This window comes from Nematolebias whitei, chromosome 2 (genome assembly GCF_014905685.2).
Source record: "Nematolebias whitei isolate Nwh7 chromosome 2, NemWhi1, whole genome shotgun sequence".
Taxonomy (NCBI): Eukaryota; Metazoa; Chordata; class Actinopteri; order Cyprinodontiformes; family Rivulidae; genus Nematolebias; species Nematolebias whitei.
The window spans coordinates 18,424,340-18,440,837 of record NC_056499.1 but is presented as its reverse complement, the minus strand read 5'-3'; the positions used below and the strand labels follow the sequence as shown (position 1 = coordinate 18,440,837).

At 41.2% G+C, this 16,498-nt stretch overlaps 2 protein-coding genes across 2 annotated transcripts in view; one reads left to right on the top strand and one right to left on the bottom strand.

The window, feature by feature from the left end:
• Window positions 1-177: 177 nt before the first annotated feature.
• Window positions 178-8,375, bottom strand: urb2 (URB2 ribosome biogenesis homolog). Its single transcript, XM_037693573.1, has 8 exons — window positions 8,237-8,375; window positions 6,716-6,892; window positions 5,469-6,526; window positions 5,230-5,368; window positions 2,689-5,149; window positions 2,147-2,307; window positions 1,751-1,861; window positions 178-438 (listed from the first exon to the last, which is right to left on the bottom strand). Exons 1-8 carry the CDS (start codon window positions 8,360-8,362, stop codon window positions 178-180), a joined length of 4,494 nt encoding a protein of 1,497 aa, XP_037549501.1. The 5' UTR covers window positions 8,363-8,375.
• A 1,744-nt stretch (window positions 8,376-10,119) lies between these two features.
• The window catches only part of abcb10 (ATP-binding cassette, sub-family B (MDR/TAP), member 10), a 10,150-nt gene continuing 3,771 nt past the window's right edge, over window positions 10,120-16,498 (top strand). The window contains exons 1-7 of the mRNA XM_037697500.1: window positions 10,120-10,524; window positions 12,422-12,628; window positions 12,759-12,961; window positions 14,127-14,261; window positions 14,515-14,661; window positions 15,482-15,617; window positions 15,694-15,789. Coding sequence (XP_037553428.1) covers window positions 10,122-10,524; window positions 12,422-12,628; window positions 12,759-12,961; window positions 14,127-14,261; window positions 14,515-14,661; window positions 15,482-15,617; window positions 15,694-15,789 — 1,327 coding nt within the window. The 5' untranslated portion in view covers window positions 10,120-10,121. The remainder of the gene's footprint in view (window positions 10,525-12,421; window positions 12,629-12,758; window positions 12,962-14,126; window positions 14,262-14,514; window positions 14,662-15,481; window positions 15,618-15,693; window positions 15,790-16,498) is intronic.

The window sequence follows — 16,498 nt, the reverse complement described above, 5'->3', positions numbered from 1 at the left end:
AGACAGACAGACAGACAGACAGACAGACAGACAGACAGACAGACAGACAGATAAAAAACTTCTTTGATCCTTTCAGTTAGTCCAGTTGGAAACAGTTCTAGCTGATCTACTTTTTAAGATTTTACAAATAATGAGAATGTTCCTTTTTTGGCACAAATCTCCACATTTGTCTCTACATCATTTTACTTCTGGTACCTTAGGGTGGCACTGGATGATGGCAAACAGCGCCTCGTGGACAGCCATGAACACAGAGTGGTACACAGGTGGGCTCAGGTGGTTGAGAGGCAGCGACTGGAGCGCTCCAAGAATCATATTCACATGTTGAGGGTTTTTGATGAGTCCCTCCCCCTGACGCAACAACGATGTCATGGATGTCACGGTGGGAACGGTGAAGGAGCGGGTGAGAGAGTCATCCTGACTGGACGTTCTAACCAAGAACTGTAATATATAAAGATAACGTGTTAAATATCAAATACATGCACAGCTATGAGAATAGAAAGTTCTTCTACATACAGTATAACACACAAAACATAGACATTTTCTTTAGGAATTAACTTTTTTAAGCCCATTTAATCCTCATTTTATCCACCTTATTCCTAGGCCCCATCGTGCTTTGTGTGAATTATGGACGCGACTTCCAGCACGGACCAGATCTGGCATTTGTTATTGTGCCAACAGTACGAGCTAATGTAGTTTCTCTGAGCATTATGGATTTAATTTAAACCTGTGGGAACATCACCTGTCAGAGCTCAAACAGAACAATATAATCACACTGCTGCAGACGAGGGATGGAGGACAACTTGAAGAAGTGGCTGCAGATTACATCTACTAGCATATTTAGCTACTTCACTGACTCGGTTGCTTTCGAAGGTGAAGCAATGAACAACCTGAACCTGTGTGTTGTATTGTTTTTGCACTTTATGTTCTATGTTGCACAGTGATCCTGGAGAACGTTGTTTCAGTTCAATATGTACTTGTACGTAGCTGAAATGACAATAAACCCTCTCTGACTCTGAAAAGCTCTGAGGCGTATTAGTATCCACACAGTTATAAGGTCACTTGTGTTTTGTTAAGAGGTGGGACACAGTCTTATTCACCTTGAAGCAGACAGAGCCCAGCCAAAGCCTTAAAGTCACTGATTTAGTTTGGTCAGATTGTTCTGCAGCTGTGAAAAGCACAACAGGTACCTGAACTCCACAAGGCTATTTTAATCAACTTCTTGGTTGATAAATATATGTAAACACCCCCCACCCACCCCAAAAAAGTGTTTTATCTGCTAAACTGAATGCAAATTATTTTCTAATAAACCACGGTCCGTGCTTTGCTACCATATTTAACCAATGCTTACTGCTACTTCCTGTGTCTGACAGGAAGTGGTACCCATAATCAGAAAGTTGAGCCCCAAGGAATAAGGTGGACAGTCTTTACATCAAGTCATTGCATTGAGAGCACAGTTTCTTTGAGAAACAGACATCTGAACATTAAAATAACACAGACCAGCGATAACAAGAACGCTGTTCAACTTTCTTTAATTTAGAGGTGAGGTCATCCCGACAGCAAGATAGAGAACTGATGCTATCAGCAGGTTTTGGTTTTTTTATGTTTTGATGGCCTCGTGATTAGTTTCATATAAAAATAACAGAACTGTGATTATTATACACATCTGTCTATAAAATAATGCTCCTATTATCACTAGAGTATTCTCATTCTATTAAGTCTTAACTCCTATTAGAGTGTGAGGTCTTCTCACCACCATAGCAGAAATGATCTGAGGTGCGATAACCCACAGAGCTTTGGAGCAGGTCTCCGGTAACTGACAAGTGGACAGCAGCTTCGTAGTAACTACAGCAGACAGGACCTCCTGCAAAGAGTTAGAAAAGAGTTCAAGTACTAAGTCTTCAACATAAGTATAAGAAGTGTGATACTTACCATGCTTTATAAAATCCACTCAAGTACAAAGTTGTTTGATATTAAATACATTTACAAAGTGTGCTCATGTTAAAGAGTATCAGTGCAAACATTTTAAAGGAGAAGAGATCCTAAAGTACATTAAATTGTATAAGCTGAGTAGCTCGTTTCCTCTCAGTAATTACTGATATGCTCACTAACATCACACTGAAATTTGCCAGACTAAACTTGGACTCACCTTGTAGTTTCCTGCTCTAAGCTTGCTGACATCCAGTCCCTCTGTGACCATCAGCAGAAGCATGCTGAACTGATCTGTAGTAGTTTTCTCCAACAGGTGGCGCAACAGCCCCTGCACTGCAGGCTCAAGTTTCTCAACATCATTTATTGACAACCAAGGAGCTGAAAGCAAAGACATGAGAATTATCATGTGGCAAAGGGTACACATTTTAAACTTCATCCACTAAACACAGATGTACAAATAAAGGTGAAAAAATAAATGAATGTGATCAAAAAAATGAACCGATACATTATTTAGTACGATTATGCAAGATTTAATACTAATTCTGTAGAAATTATACCGTAAAGGTACAAGATGATTGATTTTTTTGGCAAATACACAGTAAAAAATATCTAAAGTTCAGCTTAAATTTCATTCTTAAGCATGTCCAGCTAAATCTGATTTAAATAAGAGAATGGCTAACCTGAAAAGCTCATGTTTAATATGCACAATATTCATACATAATTTTTTTTTAAAAAAGCAAAACTGTGGGTTTAAAGTACCTTTCAGAAGTCTGAGCACATTCTGCAATATCTGAACATAAAGCTCCTCCATCTCTTCACCTTGCTCCTCCTCTGCTTTCAGAACTTCCAGGGTTTTATAAAATGCAGACAGGAAGTGGAGAGAGAAAAGCAGGAAGTCCATGGGCCTTGGCGCAGAGCTCATTTCTTTGAGAATCTGCTGGCAGATTATCTGATAAAGGGTCATATGGGTGAGCTGGGTGCTCATCTGTTTGCTCTCAGTTTCCACCGATAACAATGCCAGCTCACAGTTCAGCATGACAGTAACAACTTCAACAACAAAGGCTTGATCGAAGATGCTGGCTGGCTGGATGGTTGCATCACGGTGATGCTTTAGCACGAACTCAACAGCTGATCCAAGCAAAGAAGTTGTTCTAGCCAGCGTTTCAATTAAATCTGAATCCATGGGTTTGCTTCTTCCCAAGTTGGAGATAATTGTCTGGGAGAATGAAGTCAGAGAGGCCAGCAAAAGATAAACAGATGGCATAGAAGATTCTGAACTGGATAATACACCTACCATTTTCTTACTCGTTAAAAAGGAAGCAAACTGGTCTAGGTTGAGCTTGACACTGATTCTTCTGGTTATAATCAAGTGGACGAAAGCTTTTATGAAGCCCTGAGCTGCTTTGACAACATCGTGCCAATCGGCAAATGTTTCTTGAAGTTTAGTGTGGTTGCTATGCCAGAGGAAAGATGACAGAATCATCTGAAGTAGAGTGCCACCATGCATGAGCTTCAGAACACTTTGAAAGTTAGTACCTTCAAGGAGAAAGGTCAGAGCCCTGGACAGCTTTCCTAAAAATGGCGGTTCACTTTTAGATTCAGGAAACTCAACGCTCGCCTGGTCCAGCTGTCTGGATGTGGAGGTAAATGTGAAGAGGAGGAGAAGGAAGATACCGGAAAGATCCTCAGAGCTCATTCCATCTGGATTGAGGGCTGTTAAGATTTGAAACAAGTTTAAAATCTCCTTGGTTTGTGCGTCTGTCAGCAAAATATGCACCTTTCTCATTTTAGAAGACGTTAAAATATCCTCAACTATAGCCTCGGTCATCACCGCTGAGAAAACAGGCTGACTAAGATCGATCTCTGAAGAAAGAGCGGCAGTTTCTTTCTCGTGACTGGTCAGAAACTTTGGAAAACCTTTGGGTGTGCATCCTGTTTTGAGCACACGGATAACCCTTTGTGAGAGGGACTGAATGGTGGCGGAGAAAACTGAAGCCAGCTCTGAAAACGATGAGCTCTGAATTAGCTGTGAAGAGATGACAGAGAAAGTCAAACTGCCAGGTGGATGATGTTTGGACCTTTCATTCTCTCCGTTTAACAATGAACTGACAAGCGTGTGTGCTATATGGCCAACATCTTTGCCACTCAGGTGAGTAACAATCAGAGGCAAATTGGATACGATAAGATACCAGTGTGCTACAGGATAAGTGCTGGCATTTACACTACCTATCTGGCCATCCCAAACCTGCTCTCCAGCCAGTCTCACCTCCAGCTCCGACTTGGCCACAATAAACTGAACTGCTCTCTTCAGCAGTGCTGTAGTGCTGCTTTCACAGACTAAAGCGCTATCCAACAAAACCTTTTTCAACTGCTGTAAAGTGAGGAGTTTGAGCAGCAAACAGCTCATGGGACTGAAAGAGGGAGAGGGATGAAGATGTGAAGGTAAAACTGAACCTGATACGAGACTCTCAATGTGGGCCAGGAGTGGAGAGCAGGAAGGAGGTTCTGTGTCATCCTCAGCTCCCGTCAGCAATGAGTCAACAGATGTGTATTTGCTGCAGTGGATGCAGAAGAGCGTGTCCACTTCCACCCAGGTGTATCTGAGCAGGACAACGGCCTCTTGTGTCTTCTGCTCCCAGTTTGTCTCCATTTTTAACTTTGAAACTTTCCCTGACTTTTTGCCATCCACATTAATTTTGCCTTTCTTTGAAACTTTCTGACCTGAGCTTAAACTTGGTTTTAAAGAGGTTTTGTCCGCCACCAACAGATGCAGTAACTGCTTGATTGTTTGTTGCATCTCCTCCATTAAGCTTTTGCTCTGCCTCACTAAGGGAACAGGAGTGGAGTTATCTAAAGTCTTCAGACTAAATAAAACAATGTGAAGCAGCTGACTGAGACTGAAGAGTTTCAGAGACGCATCAGTTCTTTGATTCCTGTGATCTCCACCAGTCTCCATCATCTCTGCCTCCCTTTGCTCTTTAACCAAGCCAGGTAGAATGCATGCCCTGATGCTCTTCAACACTGACGAGCAGATCTCAAGGACCTGAGAGGACGGTGTGTCCAAAAGACAAGTCCTGAGGGATGTGGAGATGCTGTCAGAGAGCAGAGGAGGTGGACAATCATCTTGAGCAGACTGACAGATTACAGACAGGAGGATGGAGAAGAGACGAGACAGCTGACGGAGTTTAGTGTATGTCTGGATAAGACTGCAAACCATGATCTGTTGGCGGGGAAAAATAGTTTAATAATGACTCTTTGCAAAATTTAATTTGTGAAATGTATAACTGCCTAAATCCAAACCTGTCTGGCCCGTTGCACTTGTGTTTCCAGGTCTTTAGCATTTACCCAAGCTGAGGATAACAGCTGGTCCAAGTTAGGTTCAAGAATCAGATGATTGAGACTCAAAAGCACTTTTAAACACCGGTACCAGGCTGGTATGCTGAAAGTCAACACATTTTTTTTTTACTGTTGGGCTAAACTGCTTTAAATGTGGAAAAAATATATAAATAAATTCACAAAACTACATCAACAAGACTTACCTTGGCTGGGCTTCATTAAGGAGCATTTGGGCCAAGGCTCTGTAAAACCGGAGCTGGACATCTGCATGCCGGATCCTGTCTGCAGCTGCATTGTAAATATCTGCAGACAGAACCTGATTTAACAGGGACTCTACAGCCTGCAGAGCCAGGCTCCAGCTCTCTGGGGAAGAAGAACCCTGATGCTCAGGATGGAGATCTAAAACTGGGACCAGTCTGACCAGAAAATAAAAACACAGCATTCCCTGCTCCTCGTCACGTTCTCCTCGTACTTTTCCGTAGCTTTCCAGAAAGAACTTGAACAGCAGAGACGACGTGTCGGACTTCAAAGAGTAAAGAGACTGTTCACAGTCATTCTGAGCATTCAGTTTGCAAAGTAAAGCACTAACTGGCTTCAAAGTCCATTTTGAGCCTCCTGAAACCTGTTTTCCAGATGGACCTTTAGATGGAAAAAGTTCTGCCTTGTATGAAGCCAGGTGCTCAGAGGGGAAGAGAGCCAAGTGAAGGATGGAGTCGATCTTGGTGCGGATGTCTCTGCGCTGCTGCTGACGGAGGTGCAGGTGTGAGTGAGAAGCTGTGAATTCCTGAGAGGTCAGTAGGTATCTCAGCAGCACCAACGGTTGAATGAGCTGGTTGGTGACTAAAGTGAAGACTCTGTTCGAGTTGGCTTGTTGTTGTTGCACCGACAAATAGCAAGACAGCACCTGAAGCAACGCTTCAAATAAATTAGCTGAAGGCTGTTTTTTCTCAGACTTGGAGTTTGCATCAAACACTGGCTCATCTAGTAGATTGTCAGGTTCAGTCTGCAGATCCTCCATCATCGTTTCATGTTGACTTGTGTCAGGTTCAGTCCTTTGACGGGTCATGGAATGGGACTTCTGTATCTCATTGCTGGCCAATGAGCAGAACTTGGCCAGAAGGTTAACCATCAGTTCATACTTTGTGGTGAAAACAGATGAAAGTGCAGGAGAAGAGAGAATGCAGAGTAACACACTCATTATGCTGGACACACACACAGGAGGGCAACCATGTGCATAGTCCTGCAGTTGGTCAAGCAGCAGCTGAAGGCACACAGAGAAAAATCATCTTTAAAACCTTTTCTGATTGATTTAATTTATGATGTGTCCTGATAAGAAACGCTATAACCAGATAATTAATTCAAAAGACAATTCAGGATGCAGTCACACTGTTGTAAAACAAAAAAAGTACTTTTACATAACAAATACGTTTATATTGAATTATTGGTTCACCTGCACCATGTTGAGTCTCAGAGTGATGGACTTCCCCTGCTTGAGGAAAGACTGTAGCTTCCGGCTGTGAAGCACATCATCCAAATAACACCACAAACCTTCCAACACATGCTGTGAGAACTCCATCTTCTTACTGTACCAGCTTGTGAGGGCATGAGTGCACCAGTCCAGCAGTACCTGCAAACAGAAGGAGCCTCAGAGCCTTAAACTGCAAACAAGAAAATCATCAACCTTTTGAGCACATGTTAAGCATCAGGTCACAAAATTGAGGAATGTGGTTCGGATCTTAATGGAGTGTTTTCTTTGAGTAGCTGAGCTTCTGAAAATCTTACTTAAGTCATGGTGCAGCAATTGATGTACAACAAAACTCCACTAAATATCAGACATACTGAGAAAATCCAGCCACAAGATTGAGAATGCGATCATTTAAACGGTTGAACCAAACTGGCACGGCTGCATCTAAAAAGAACAAAACAGATGGACTTTGATCATTGATACTGATCATTCTTCCTAAGAAGTAGTGGTCCTCAAGGGACTACTGTCCTGCATTGTATGTATATTTCTCTGCTTCAGCGCAGCTGATTTTGTTGAACGGGTTAATAACAGGTTTATGCAAAACTTCATGGCATGCTGAGGTGGTGATTCAATCATCTGAATCACATGACTTGAAGCATGACTTCTGCCTCAAGTGGAGGAGTTCAAGTATCTTGGGGTTTTGCTCACGAGTGAGGGAAGAATGGAGCGCGAGATTGACGGATGGTGCAGCATCTGCAGTATTGCGGACCCTGTACTGGTCAGTTGTGGTGAAGAGGGAGCTGAGCTGTAAGTCAAAGCTCTCTGTTTACCATTCAGTCTACATTCCTACCCTCACCTATGGTCACGAACTCTGGGTAGTGACCGAAAAAATGAGGTCGTAGATACAGGCGGTTGAAGTGTGTTTCCTCCGCAGGGTAGCTGGACTCTCCCTTAAGAGATAGGGTGGGAAGTTCGGTTATCCAGGAGAGACACTGAGTAGAACTGCTGCTCCTCCACATCGAGAGGAGCCAGTTGAGGTGGTTTTTGCATCTGGTAAGGATGCTCCCTGGGCGCCTCCCTAGGAAGGTGCTTCGGGCATGTCTGATTGGGAGGAGACCCCGGGGAAGACCCAGGACATGCTGGACAGTCTAGATCTCTCAGTTGGCCTGGGAACACCTTGGAGTCCTCCCAGATGAGCTGGAAGAGGTGGCTGTGGAAAGAGATGTCTGGGCCTCCCTGCTCAAGCTGCTGCCCCTGTGACCCGACTTTGGAACAAGTGGAAGATAATTAATGAATGAATGGATGGATGGATGGATGGATGGATGGATGGATGGATAGATGGATGGACTTGAAGCAGAGAAAACATCTACAACATTCATGTCAGGCAAAGATCATTTAATTCATGTATGTAAAACAGCATCTTTAAATAAAACACACGAGTTTTCGCTTTTCTAATCCTTGCAAGAATAAGCGTCTGTAGTAGTTTTCCCTGATTTTAGTTGTTACCTGTTCTTTGTTGGGCAGAAGACACTGAGAGGACATCCAGGCAAACCGAGCCAGCTTTAGCCTGTCCTCCCATGGAGTCTGTGGACTCTTCAGTTTCAGGTAAATACCCGAATAGATGGCAGACATCGCTGCAGCACAGCTGGGGCAGACCTGGCTGCTACAGAAAAAATAAACACACAATAAGTGTAAGTGTACGGACAGACAAACGGTTTATTTACGAGAGCAGATTGTCTCACGTGAAGAACACGACAATCTCCCATGCTATCAAGCTAACAACCAGACTGTTTACGTCAAAAATAACATTTGGGCCGGTATGTGTCTACACGCGAACATTCCATCCCTTGGATTAACTTTTATTACTTTATTTAGTTATTAAAGATGTATTTTTAATTTTGTTTTTTTTACCGTAAGTTGTAAGATATCACCGCACGTGTCAGCCGTTTTTTCAGGATTTATTGAACTTTCAACCCAGCTACCAGGCCAAAGCATACGAGAGTCGATATGATCGATCGGGCAATAAATCGTATTTACATTCATTCATTCATTCAACCTTTATTTAGACAGGTAAATCACATTGAGCCTCGAGGACTCATTTACAAGAGAGACCTGATTTACAGTTTTCATGACCTTTTTCACTTATTAAAAGTTATCAAAAATCTTGCTTGGATGAAAAAAAAAGTGAACTCTACAAAATAGCTAACGCATTAGTCTCAGCCCCAATATTTTTATTGTGAGGCAAAATGTCAGTATCTAAACTAACAATACACATAAATTTCTTTATCATGTAAAATGCCACACAATAACCACTGTTTTATCAAGAACATTGCTGTAATAATGTGATTACAGTACTTTTTTTTTGTTTGATTGGGTGTCGCAACATAAATAAAAACAGATAGATAGATAGATAGATAGATAGATAGATAGATAGATAGATAGATAGATAGATAGATAGATAGATAGATAGATAGATAGATAGATAATTATATGTTACCTCACAGCAGCCCTCTTCTTTTAATGTTTGATTTTAACAAATGTTTTTAAAGCATGAAAAAATATAATTTTAAGCATGTCTTGATGTAAAGTGGTTATTCACTCGACTAGGAAATACTAAGTGATCAGACTTTGTAACTGGTAAATATGACTAATTTAAATTAGTTACGATGTACTTAAAAATTGTATTAATTATTGCTCACTATCTGGGGCCAAATTTGTGAAGATTGTTTTAGGTTGCCTGTGTTAAAATAAAACAAATAGTTTATACCTAATAAATATTTCCCTTTTAGTAAATATCAATTTAAATGACGCTAACATTCTCCAAACTCACGTTTTGTTTTGTTTTTCCTGCTCTTTTTAAGACACTTGCCAACAGAGTGAACGATCGATCTGGGTTCGTTTGATTCCGTCTTGGAAAGTTTCCTTACATCATGGAGGCGGAGGTAACATCAGTACAGGACTCGAAACGAACCAGGGTCACCTTTCTTGTTTTATTTTATACGTTTAGCCTTTTCTACAGTAAGTTTAGGTTCGTCTCCTTGGATCAGACCGGGTGTTAGTTGGTCCTGGGCATACTGCGGCAGCTCTTTAGGCGCCTGCCAAAGCTCGGTTTAGCGTCAGGTGACGGTGACAGGCGGGAGCTGCTCGGCGATAAGAGATAAAAGCTGGTTCAAGGGGCTGTCAGGCGCAGATAAAGTCCTCAGTAACGGTCTCAAATCGACAATGTAGCGGTGACAGCGGTTCGTGTACAGCTGAGCTTCGAGGAATAGGATGTGTGGACTCAAAATAATGCTCCTCCAAGTGGACAACAGGAAACCCCGAGTCTAATGCTCGCGTTGAGCCTTTTTATTCCTACTTTTATTAATATTTTTTAAGTTCTCAGCTCGGAACGATGCGGCTTTTATTTTGCGTATCAAACTGCACAAATGGGGTGTTTAAGCTAAAGCTGACCCAGCCCAAGTTATGGCTGGACCACCGAGCGGTCCTCTCTTCTGCCCCCGAGAGGAGGAGGCGGTCGGGCGGGGTGAAGACCTCCGTGTGTCCGACACCTGCCGGGCTCGTCTCGTCCCTGTCCCGCCGTCCTCCGACCCGGTTGTCCGTCCTCCTTACACCTGCACGGACGGTCCTGCACACACCTGTTGCCTTTTCTAGCTCTTCAGCGGCCGCCTCTCCCGCACCAGCCGGCTCGGTGAAGACCCAGACTGAGGCAGAGGGCCGGGGCCCCCCCACGGTCCCGCTGGAGGATGTCAAACGGATCCTGGGGCTCTCTCACCCGGAGAGGTGGAGATTGGCAGGTAGATCATTTAATCTCAGCCTCCTCTTTCCATTGCAGCTTGGTATTTAAAAAAAATAATCTGCTGTTTAACTGATAGACATTTTTGACAAGCTCAAATTTCATTAGAAATAGCAAAGTTGCAACTTTTATTATGTCCTGCCATATTAAGCACGTATATTTAATTGATAATAGATAAATGCAAAGGGTTGTGCTTCAATTGTGTTTTATTTACTGTTTTTTTTTTTAATCATCGTGTGTGTTTTATGTCACACAAGATGGTGATTAAAGAAAAACTGTCCATTCTAGCGAGATTAAAAAAGTAGTGTTTTCTTAGTGTTTAAAATTCACACAAAAAAAACACAAGTGTCTGTTTTATTTGGAAGCCCATTTCCGTCATGAAAGAAAAAAAAGCCCAACAGGATGTCATAATTTTGAGTTTTAAAGTCATAATTATGCAAATAAAAGTTATAATTTCGAGTTTTAAAGTCATAATTTTGACTTTTCTAATTTAATTTTTAAGTTTGTCCCTTGCGGGACACCATGACTCTACAGGGATGCAACTCCCTGTCAGACACCGGTAGTTTTCCTGCATAAGTACATAGATATCATATAAAAGTGTTTATACTGATATCTGTGGCATAGCACATGGATTCATTCATTCAATGTATGTCCCCCTGCCTTCATACATCAATCCTTTTAAATAAAGGTATGTAATGTATACATCTTTTCATCGCCATTTTATATAGCATTTAATATCGAAGCCCATTTCTGCTATGAAATAAAAGCCCAACATGAAGTCATAATTGAGTTTTAAAGTCATAATTACGAGAATAAAAGTAATAATTATGACTTTAAAACTCATAATTGTGACTTTAAAACTCATAATTGTGACTTTAAAACTCATAATTAGGACTTTAAAAGTCAAAATTACGACTTTAAAAGTTGAAATTATGACTTATTCTCGTAATTATGACTTTAAAAGTCTAAATTATGACTTTAAAAGTTGAAATTATGACTTATTCTCATAATTATGACTTTAAAAGTCTAAATTATGACTTATTCTCATAATTATGACTTTAAAAGTCTAAATTATGACTTATTCTCATAATTATGACTTTAAAAGTCAAAATTATGACTTCTGTTGGGCTTTTATTTTTTCTTTCATGGCAGAAATGGGCTTCAATAGCTTTCTCTCCTTTTTCTGCAGTTGTTTTTTTTTTTTTTTTCTTTTTGGCAGACAACCAACCAAATAGCTTTTTTTCTTTTGACTGCATATTGGATATTGTAGCTTTTAGGTATAATTCTTGCAAATTGTCATACAGAAATATGTAAAAGTATTGAGTTCTTCTTAATTTCTTTGTATTTATTTTGTATTTAGCCTCCAAATCTTAACTTTATCAAAGCTCTTAGTTTCTCAGGCTTTTAGAAGGTTTTTAAAAAGTTTTATTTTTCTGAATTTTGGTGTTGTTTTCATTAATTTGAAGTCCCAGAAGTGACCACTAACAGAGGATGTTTTTGTTTAGTCTCCAAACTCTGACCTTTGAATCATCCCGTCATAAAAATAGCCCCTAAACTCTGTGAATGAATCAAGATTGTGTTGACACATAGCAGACAGTTTAGTGAAAACCCACTTTGAAATGGATCTTCTTTACTCACTCCTGGCAGCCTGTTAAAAAAGGCACAGTTCATTCCCATTTCCTCAGCTGAATCTATTTAAATGACAGAAGATAACACAGTTTGACATGACACCATATTTTAGCCCCAGCGAGGTGATTACCAAAAAGCTAATAACAAAAACTTGGCATACAGTAGATGATCAGGATGATACAAAATATAAAGAAATATATAAAGTTGGATTTTTAGATTATAATTTTTTGCCTTTTAATCCTTATCAGTTTGAATTTGTTTCATCCCAGCTGCTGTTGGCTTCCTCACCGTCTCCAGTGCTGTAACCATGTCGGCTCCCTTCTTCCTGGGCAAAGTCATTGACACCATTTACACCTCTGCATCGGACACAGAGTCAATGACGGCCTCCTTAACGTCTCTGTGCATCTTGCTGACTGGAGTTTTTCTTTGTGGAGGAGCAGCTAATGCTGCCAGAGTCTACCTCATGCAATGTTCAGGTGAGATGAATGGGTTAAATGGAGACAACAGGCACAGAGGTGGTGTCTTTTAAATGGACAGAGGAGATGAAACATGAACCCCATGAGGTGCACTGCACACTGATGAATTTCTTCCTTTTTCTCTCCTCAGGGCAACAGATTGTGCGTAATCTCCGGGCCTCTGTCTTCTCATCCATTCTTAGACAGGAAGTGGCCTTTTTTGACAGGAACAGAACCGGAGAGCTCATCAACCGGCTCTCGGCGGACACGACCGTGGTGGGTCGCTCGATCACAGACAACCTGTCAGATGGGCTGAGAGCCGTCGCTCAGGCAGCTGCTGGTGTCAGCATGATGGTGAGTACTGGACTCTGAGCGCTCGGCTGTGATCATTCGGGAACCAAACAACGGCGTTCAAATTTGTAGGCAAATGGTTGCATAACTGAGGAGAATGTTTTTGTTTTTTAAGGGGCATTTAGGCTGTAGTAACACTGAGGGGAGATGCAGTTAAGAGATCAGGATTTTCAGCATCTGTAATGAGACATTCACTCAACCACCTGAGCTGCTCCACTGTTGTGGCAAATTAAACAATTTGAATTTCCTTATCAATTCAATTCAGTTTATTTCTGTAGCGCCAAGTCACAACAGAAGTCACCTCAGGGCACTGCACAGAAACATTCACACACATGGGTGGGTCGGTCGGATAGATAAGATGGATATTAAATTAATGTAGGCCAGGGCTATTCAACAAAACTGCTCAGTGGGCCACAGTTTCTGAAAGCCAGCAGCTCGGGGGCCGGACATCCAGTGATTAGTCATTATGTCAATAAACTAAGTTTTACAATGATCTGCTAAAGTTTAAGGTCTCCTCGGTCGTTTTGACCCAAGTGCAGAAGGAGGGTTAAACCCCTGCAGGAAAAAAAGCTTCCTGCTGCTGCTTGGTCCACGTCACTTATGATAGGCTGCAGGAATGTTGTTAAACCGGTTCCCCTGTGCTTTATCATCACGAGGGAATGAACAGATTTAAATGAAGGACTCCCATGCCTGTTGTAGGTCCACTAATCTGCTGACGTTAGATTTGTTGATCAGCAGGTTAGTTCATTTTTTTTAATTTATTTATTTAACAAGGTATAGTATTTGCTTTCTGGGGTTCGTCAAGGAACCTAATGAAAAGTGTATGGTAATTACAGTAATCAGAACTTGGGCCGCATAGTGGTGTGGTGGTTAGCACTGTTGCTTAACAGCAAGATGATCAAAGAATGAATGAAAGTTTCGAAAAGATAGTTGTGCAGAAATCCCTGCTGTGTATTGGACACAAGTTTAGTTATTTATTTATTTCAAGTTGTGTCATTCAAGCTGCATTTCCTAGATCTTCTAAATGTTTGTTTTTGAAGGGGGGAAAGCGTAATTTAATAAAACATTATGTATAATGCATAAATTTATATGTATTTTTATGTGTCTAAACAGCTATTGGTTATCCCTCTGATGATTCTTCTCTAAATGCAGCTCTCCTCTCTCTCAGTTTTACGTCTCTCCCAGTCTAGCGAGCTTTGTGTTGCTGATTGTCCCTCCTATGGCTGCTGTCGCTGTCATTTATGGCAGATACCTTCGCTCCATCTCCAAACGCACGCAGGACGCACTCGCACAAGCCACACAGGTAAAGGAAAAGTTGCTGCTATTTTTATCAGACGTTATGTTAAAATTTGCTCCTTTTTTTGTTTGTTTCTTTAGGGAAACAATTTTGAGACTTTGGGTGTAAAAAAAAAAAAAAAAACTTTCATATCAGCAGTCAGTGTTTGTCTGGCCTTTATTGTGTGTACATCATGTGATATTAAACACTGCACTATCTGCAGGAACTTAATTAAAGTTGTCGATAAAGTAAATTAGCCCTGATAAATTTATGTTTGCAGTTGGCCGAAGAGAGAATCAGCAACATACGAACAGTCAGGGCTTTTGGAAAGGAGCTGTCTGAAGTTGATGTGTATACACAGAGGGCAGATCACGTCCTGAGCCTGGCTAAACGGGAGGCTGTAATGAGAGCTGGTTTCTTCGGAGTGGTGAGTGTGTGTAAGACTTGAAGTGTCGTAAATTCACAGTTGGCAAATGAAACCTTGCAGGCTGGCTCCTGCTTTGTGGGGTTTCACAACAACCACACAAGTGAGCAGTGTTCCTCCATAAAAAATAAAAAAAAACATGCAAATCATTTCTTCATACGAGGACAGGAACTTTAGAGAGAAGCTTGTATTTTAAAGCTTTAAAGCAGGCATTTGGATTTGCAACGATCAAGGATAAAGTATCCCCTGACCTGGACATACATTCTGTTTGTTCAGAATCAGATCAGAATGCTTCTTTTGTCATTGCACAGAAGCACAACAAAATTTCATTTCAGTATAGCTGTCCAGAGAAACAAAAAACAACCAAACAACATGAAGACATGGGTAGACAAGTGCCTGAGGCTGCAGCCTCATGGGAGGCGCTGCCCTTTTTGTTTGATAAGGAAAAGAGAAACACGAGGAAAGAGGAGGTAAAAAAAACATCATCTGTCACACTGTGTCCCTAACAGGACACTGTGTCCCTAACAGGACACTGTGTCCCTAACAGGACACAGTGTGAGGTTGCAAAAACCCTCAGCACAAAAGAGAGCAGGAGGGGGAAAAAGCGCGTCCGCCTTCACCGAGAGCAGGAAGAGATGATCAGATCTGTAGCATCGTTAGGTCAAAGAGTTTTCATGGATTTAAGAGAGATTCTGGTGGGAAACTTTCACAAGAGAGCTCATCTAGAGTCCCAGTGAGGCAGTAATTTGTGTAATCAGCACTGTCAGGAAGTGGAAGTTGCATTTGCTGCTGTTGTAATTAAATAACGTTAAATGTGTGCCAGACTGGGCTCAGCGGTAACCTCATGATCCTGTCGGTGCTCTACAAAGGAGGCCTTCTGATGGCCAGTCAGCACATGACTGTCGGGGAGCTCTCATCCTTCCTCATGTACACCTTCTGGGTGGGCATCAGTATCGCAGGTAACGCACTGTAAACACACACTCAAATGGATCATCGATACGTCATACTTACACAGTGTTCCTGTTTGGTGTGCAGGTCTGAGTTCTTTCTACTCTGAGCTGATGAAGGGTTTTGGAGCTGGAGCCAGACTCTGGGAGCTGCTGGACCGAAAGCCTGAATTTCCTCTGAACGGTCAGAACAGCAGCTCAGACACATAACTGCAGGATGGTCACCAGAGATTTACAGTGTTGTGCAAAAGTTTTAAACCGTTTTGTTTCCAAGAACCAGACTTTAGTCTTGCTGAATAGTTTGACACTTTTTCTGATGTTCGTTTTGAAAATGTTGTTTATTTGATGCTTTTTCACTCATTTTATATTCATCCATGTACGTGACCATGACAGCATATTGTGTTGAGTGTTAAAAACAAAATCCAAAGGCAGACAAGCGAAAGACAGAGGCGTGTCATAAATAAATAGAAAATCTACAGCGTCTGAAGAATCTGGAAAAATGAAGTAAAGGCCTGAGAGAATTTGAGAGCTGCTCATCCTTCAATTGATTATACTGACCAGTTATCAACTAATAGCCATAAAATAACATTGTCAGTGTGTCGGACTCTTTATTTGGGATATTTTTATTATAGTAAACTAAAGTAGTGCTAGCTAATTTTGCCTTTGTGACGGGTAATTTACCAAATTGTGTATGTATGTTTTATTTATTCATTTCATTTCATCCAAACAACAAATATAATACAATTTAAAGAAGAGAAAAAAGATATACAATCACAGAAATAAAATGAAAGGCAGCAGAAGAAGAATGAATTCTTATAAAATCTGCCCCTTGTCCCCAAAATATATTCCAAACAAAATTACTATACAAAAGCAAGATGAATTAATAAAAAAAA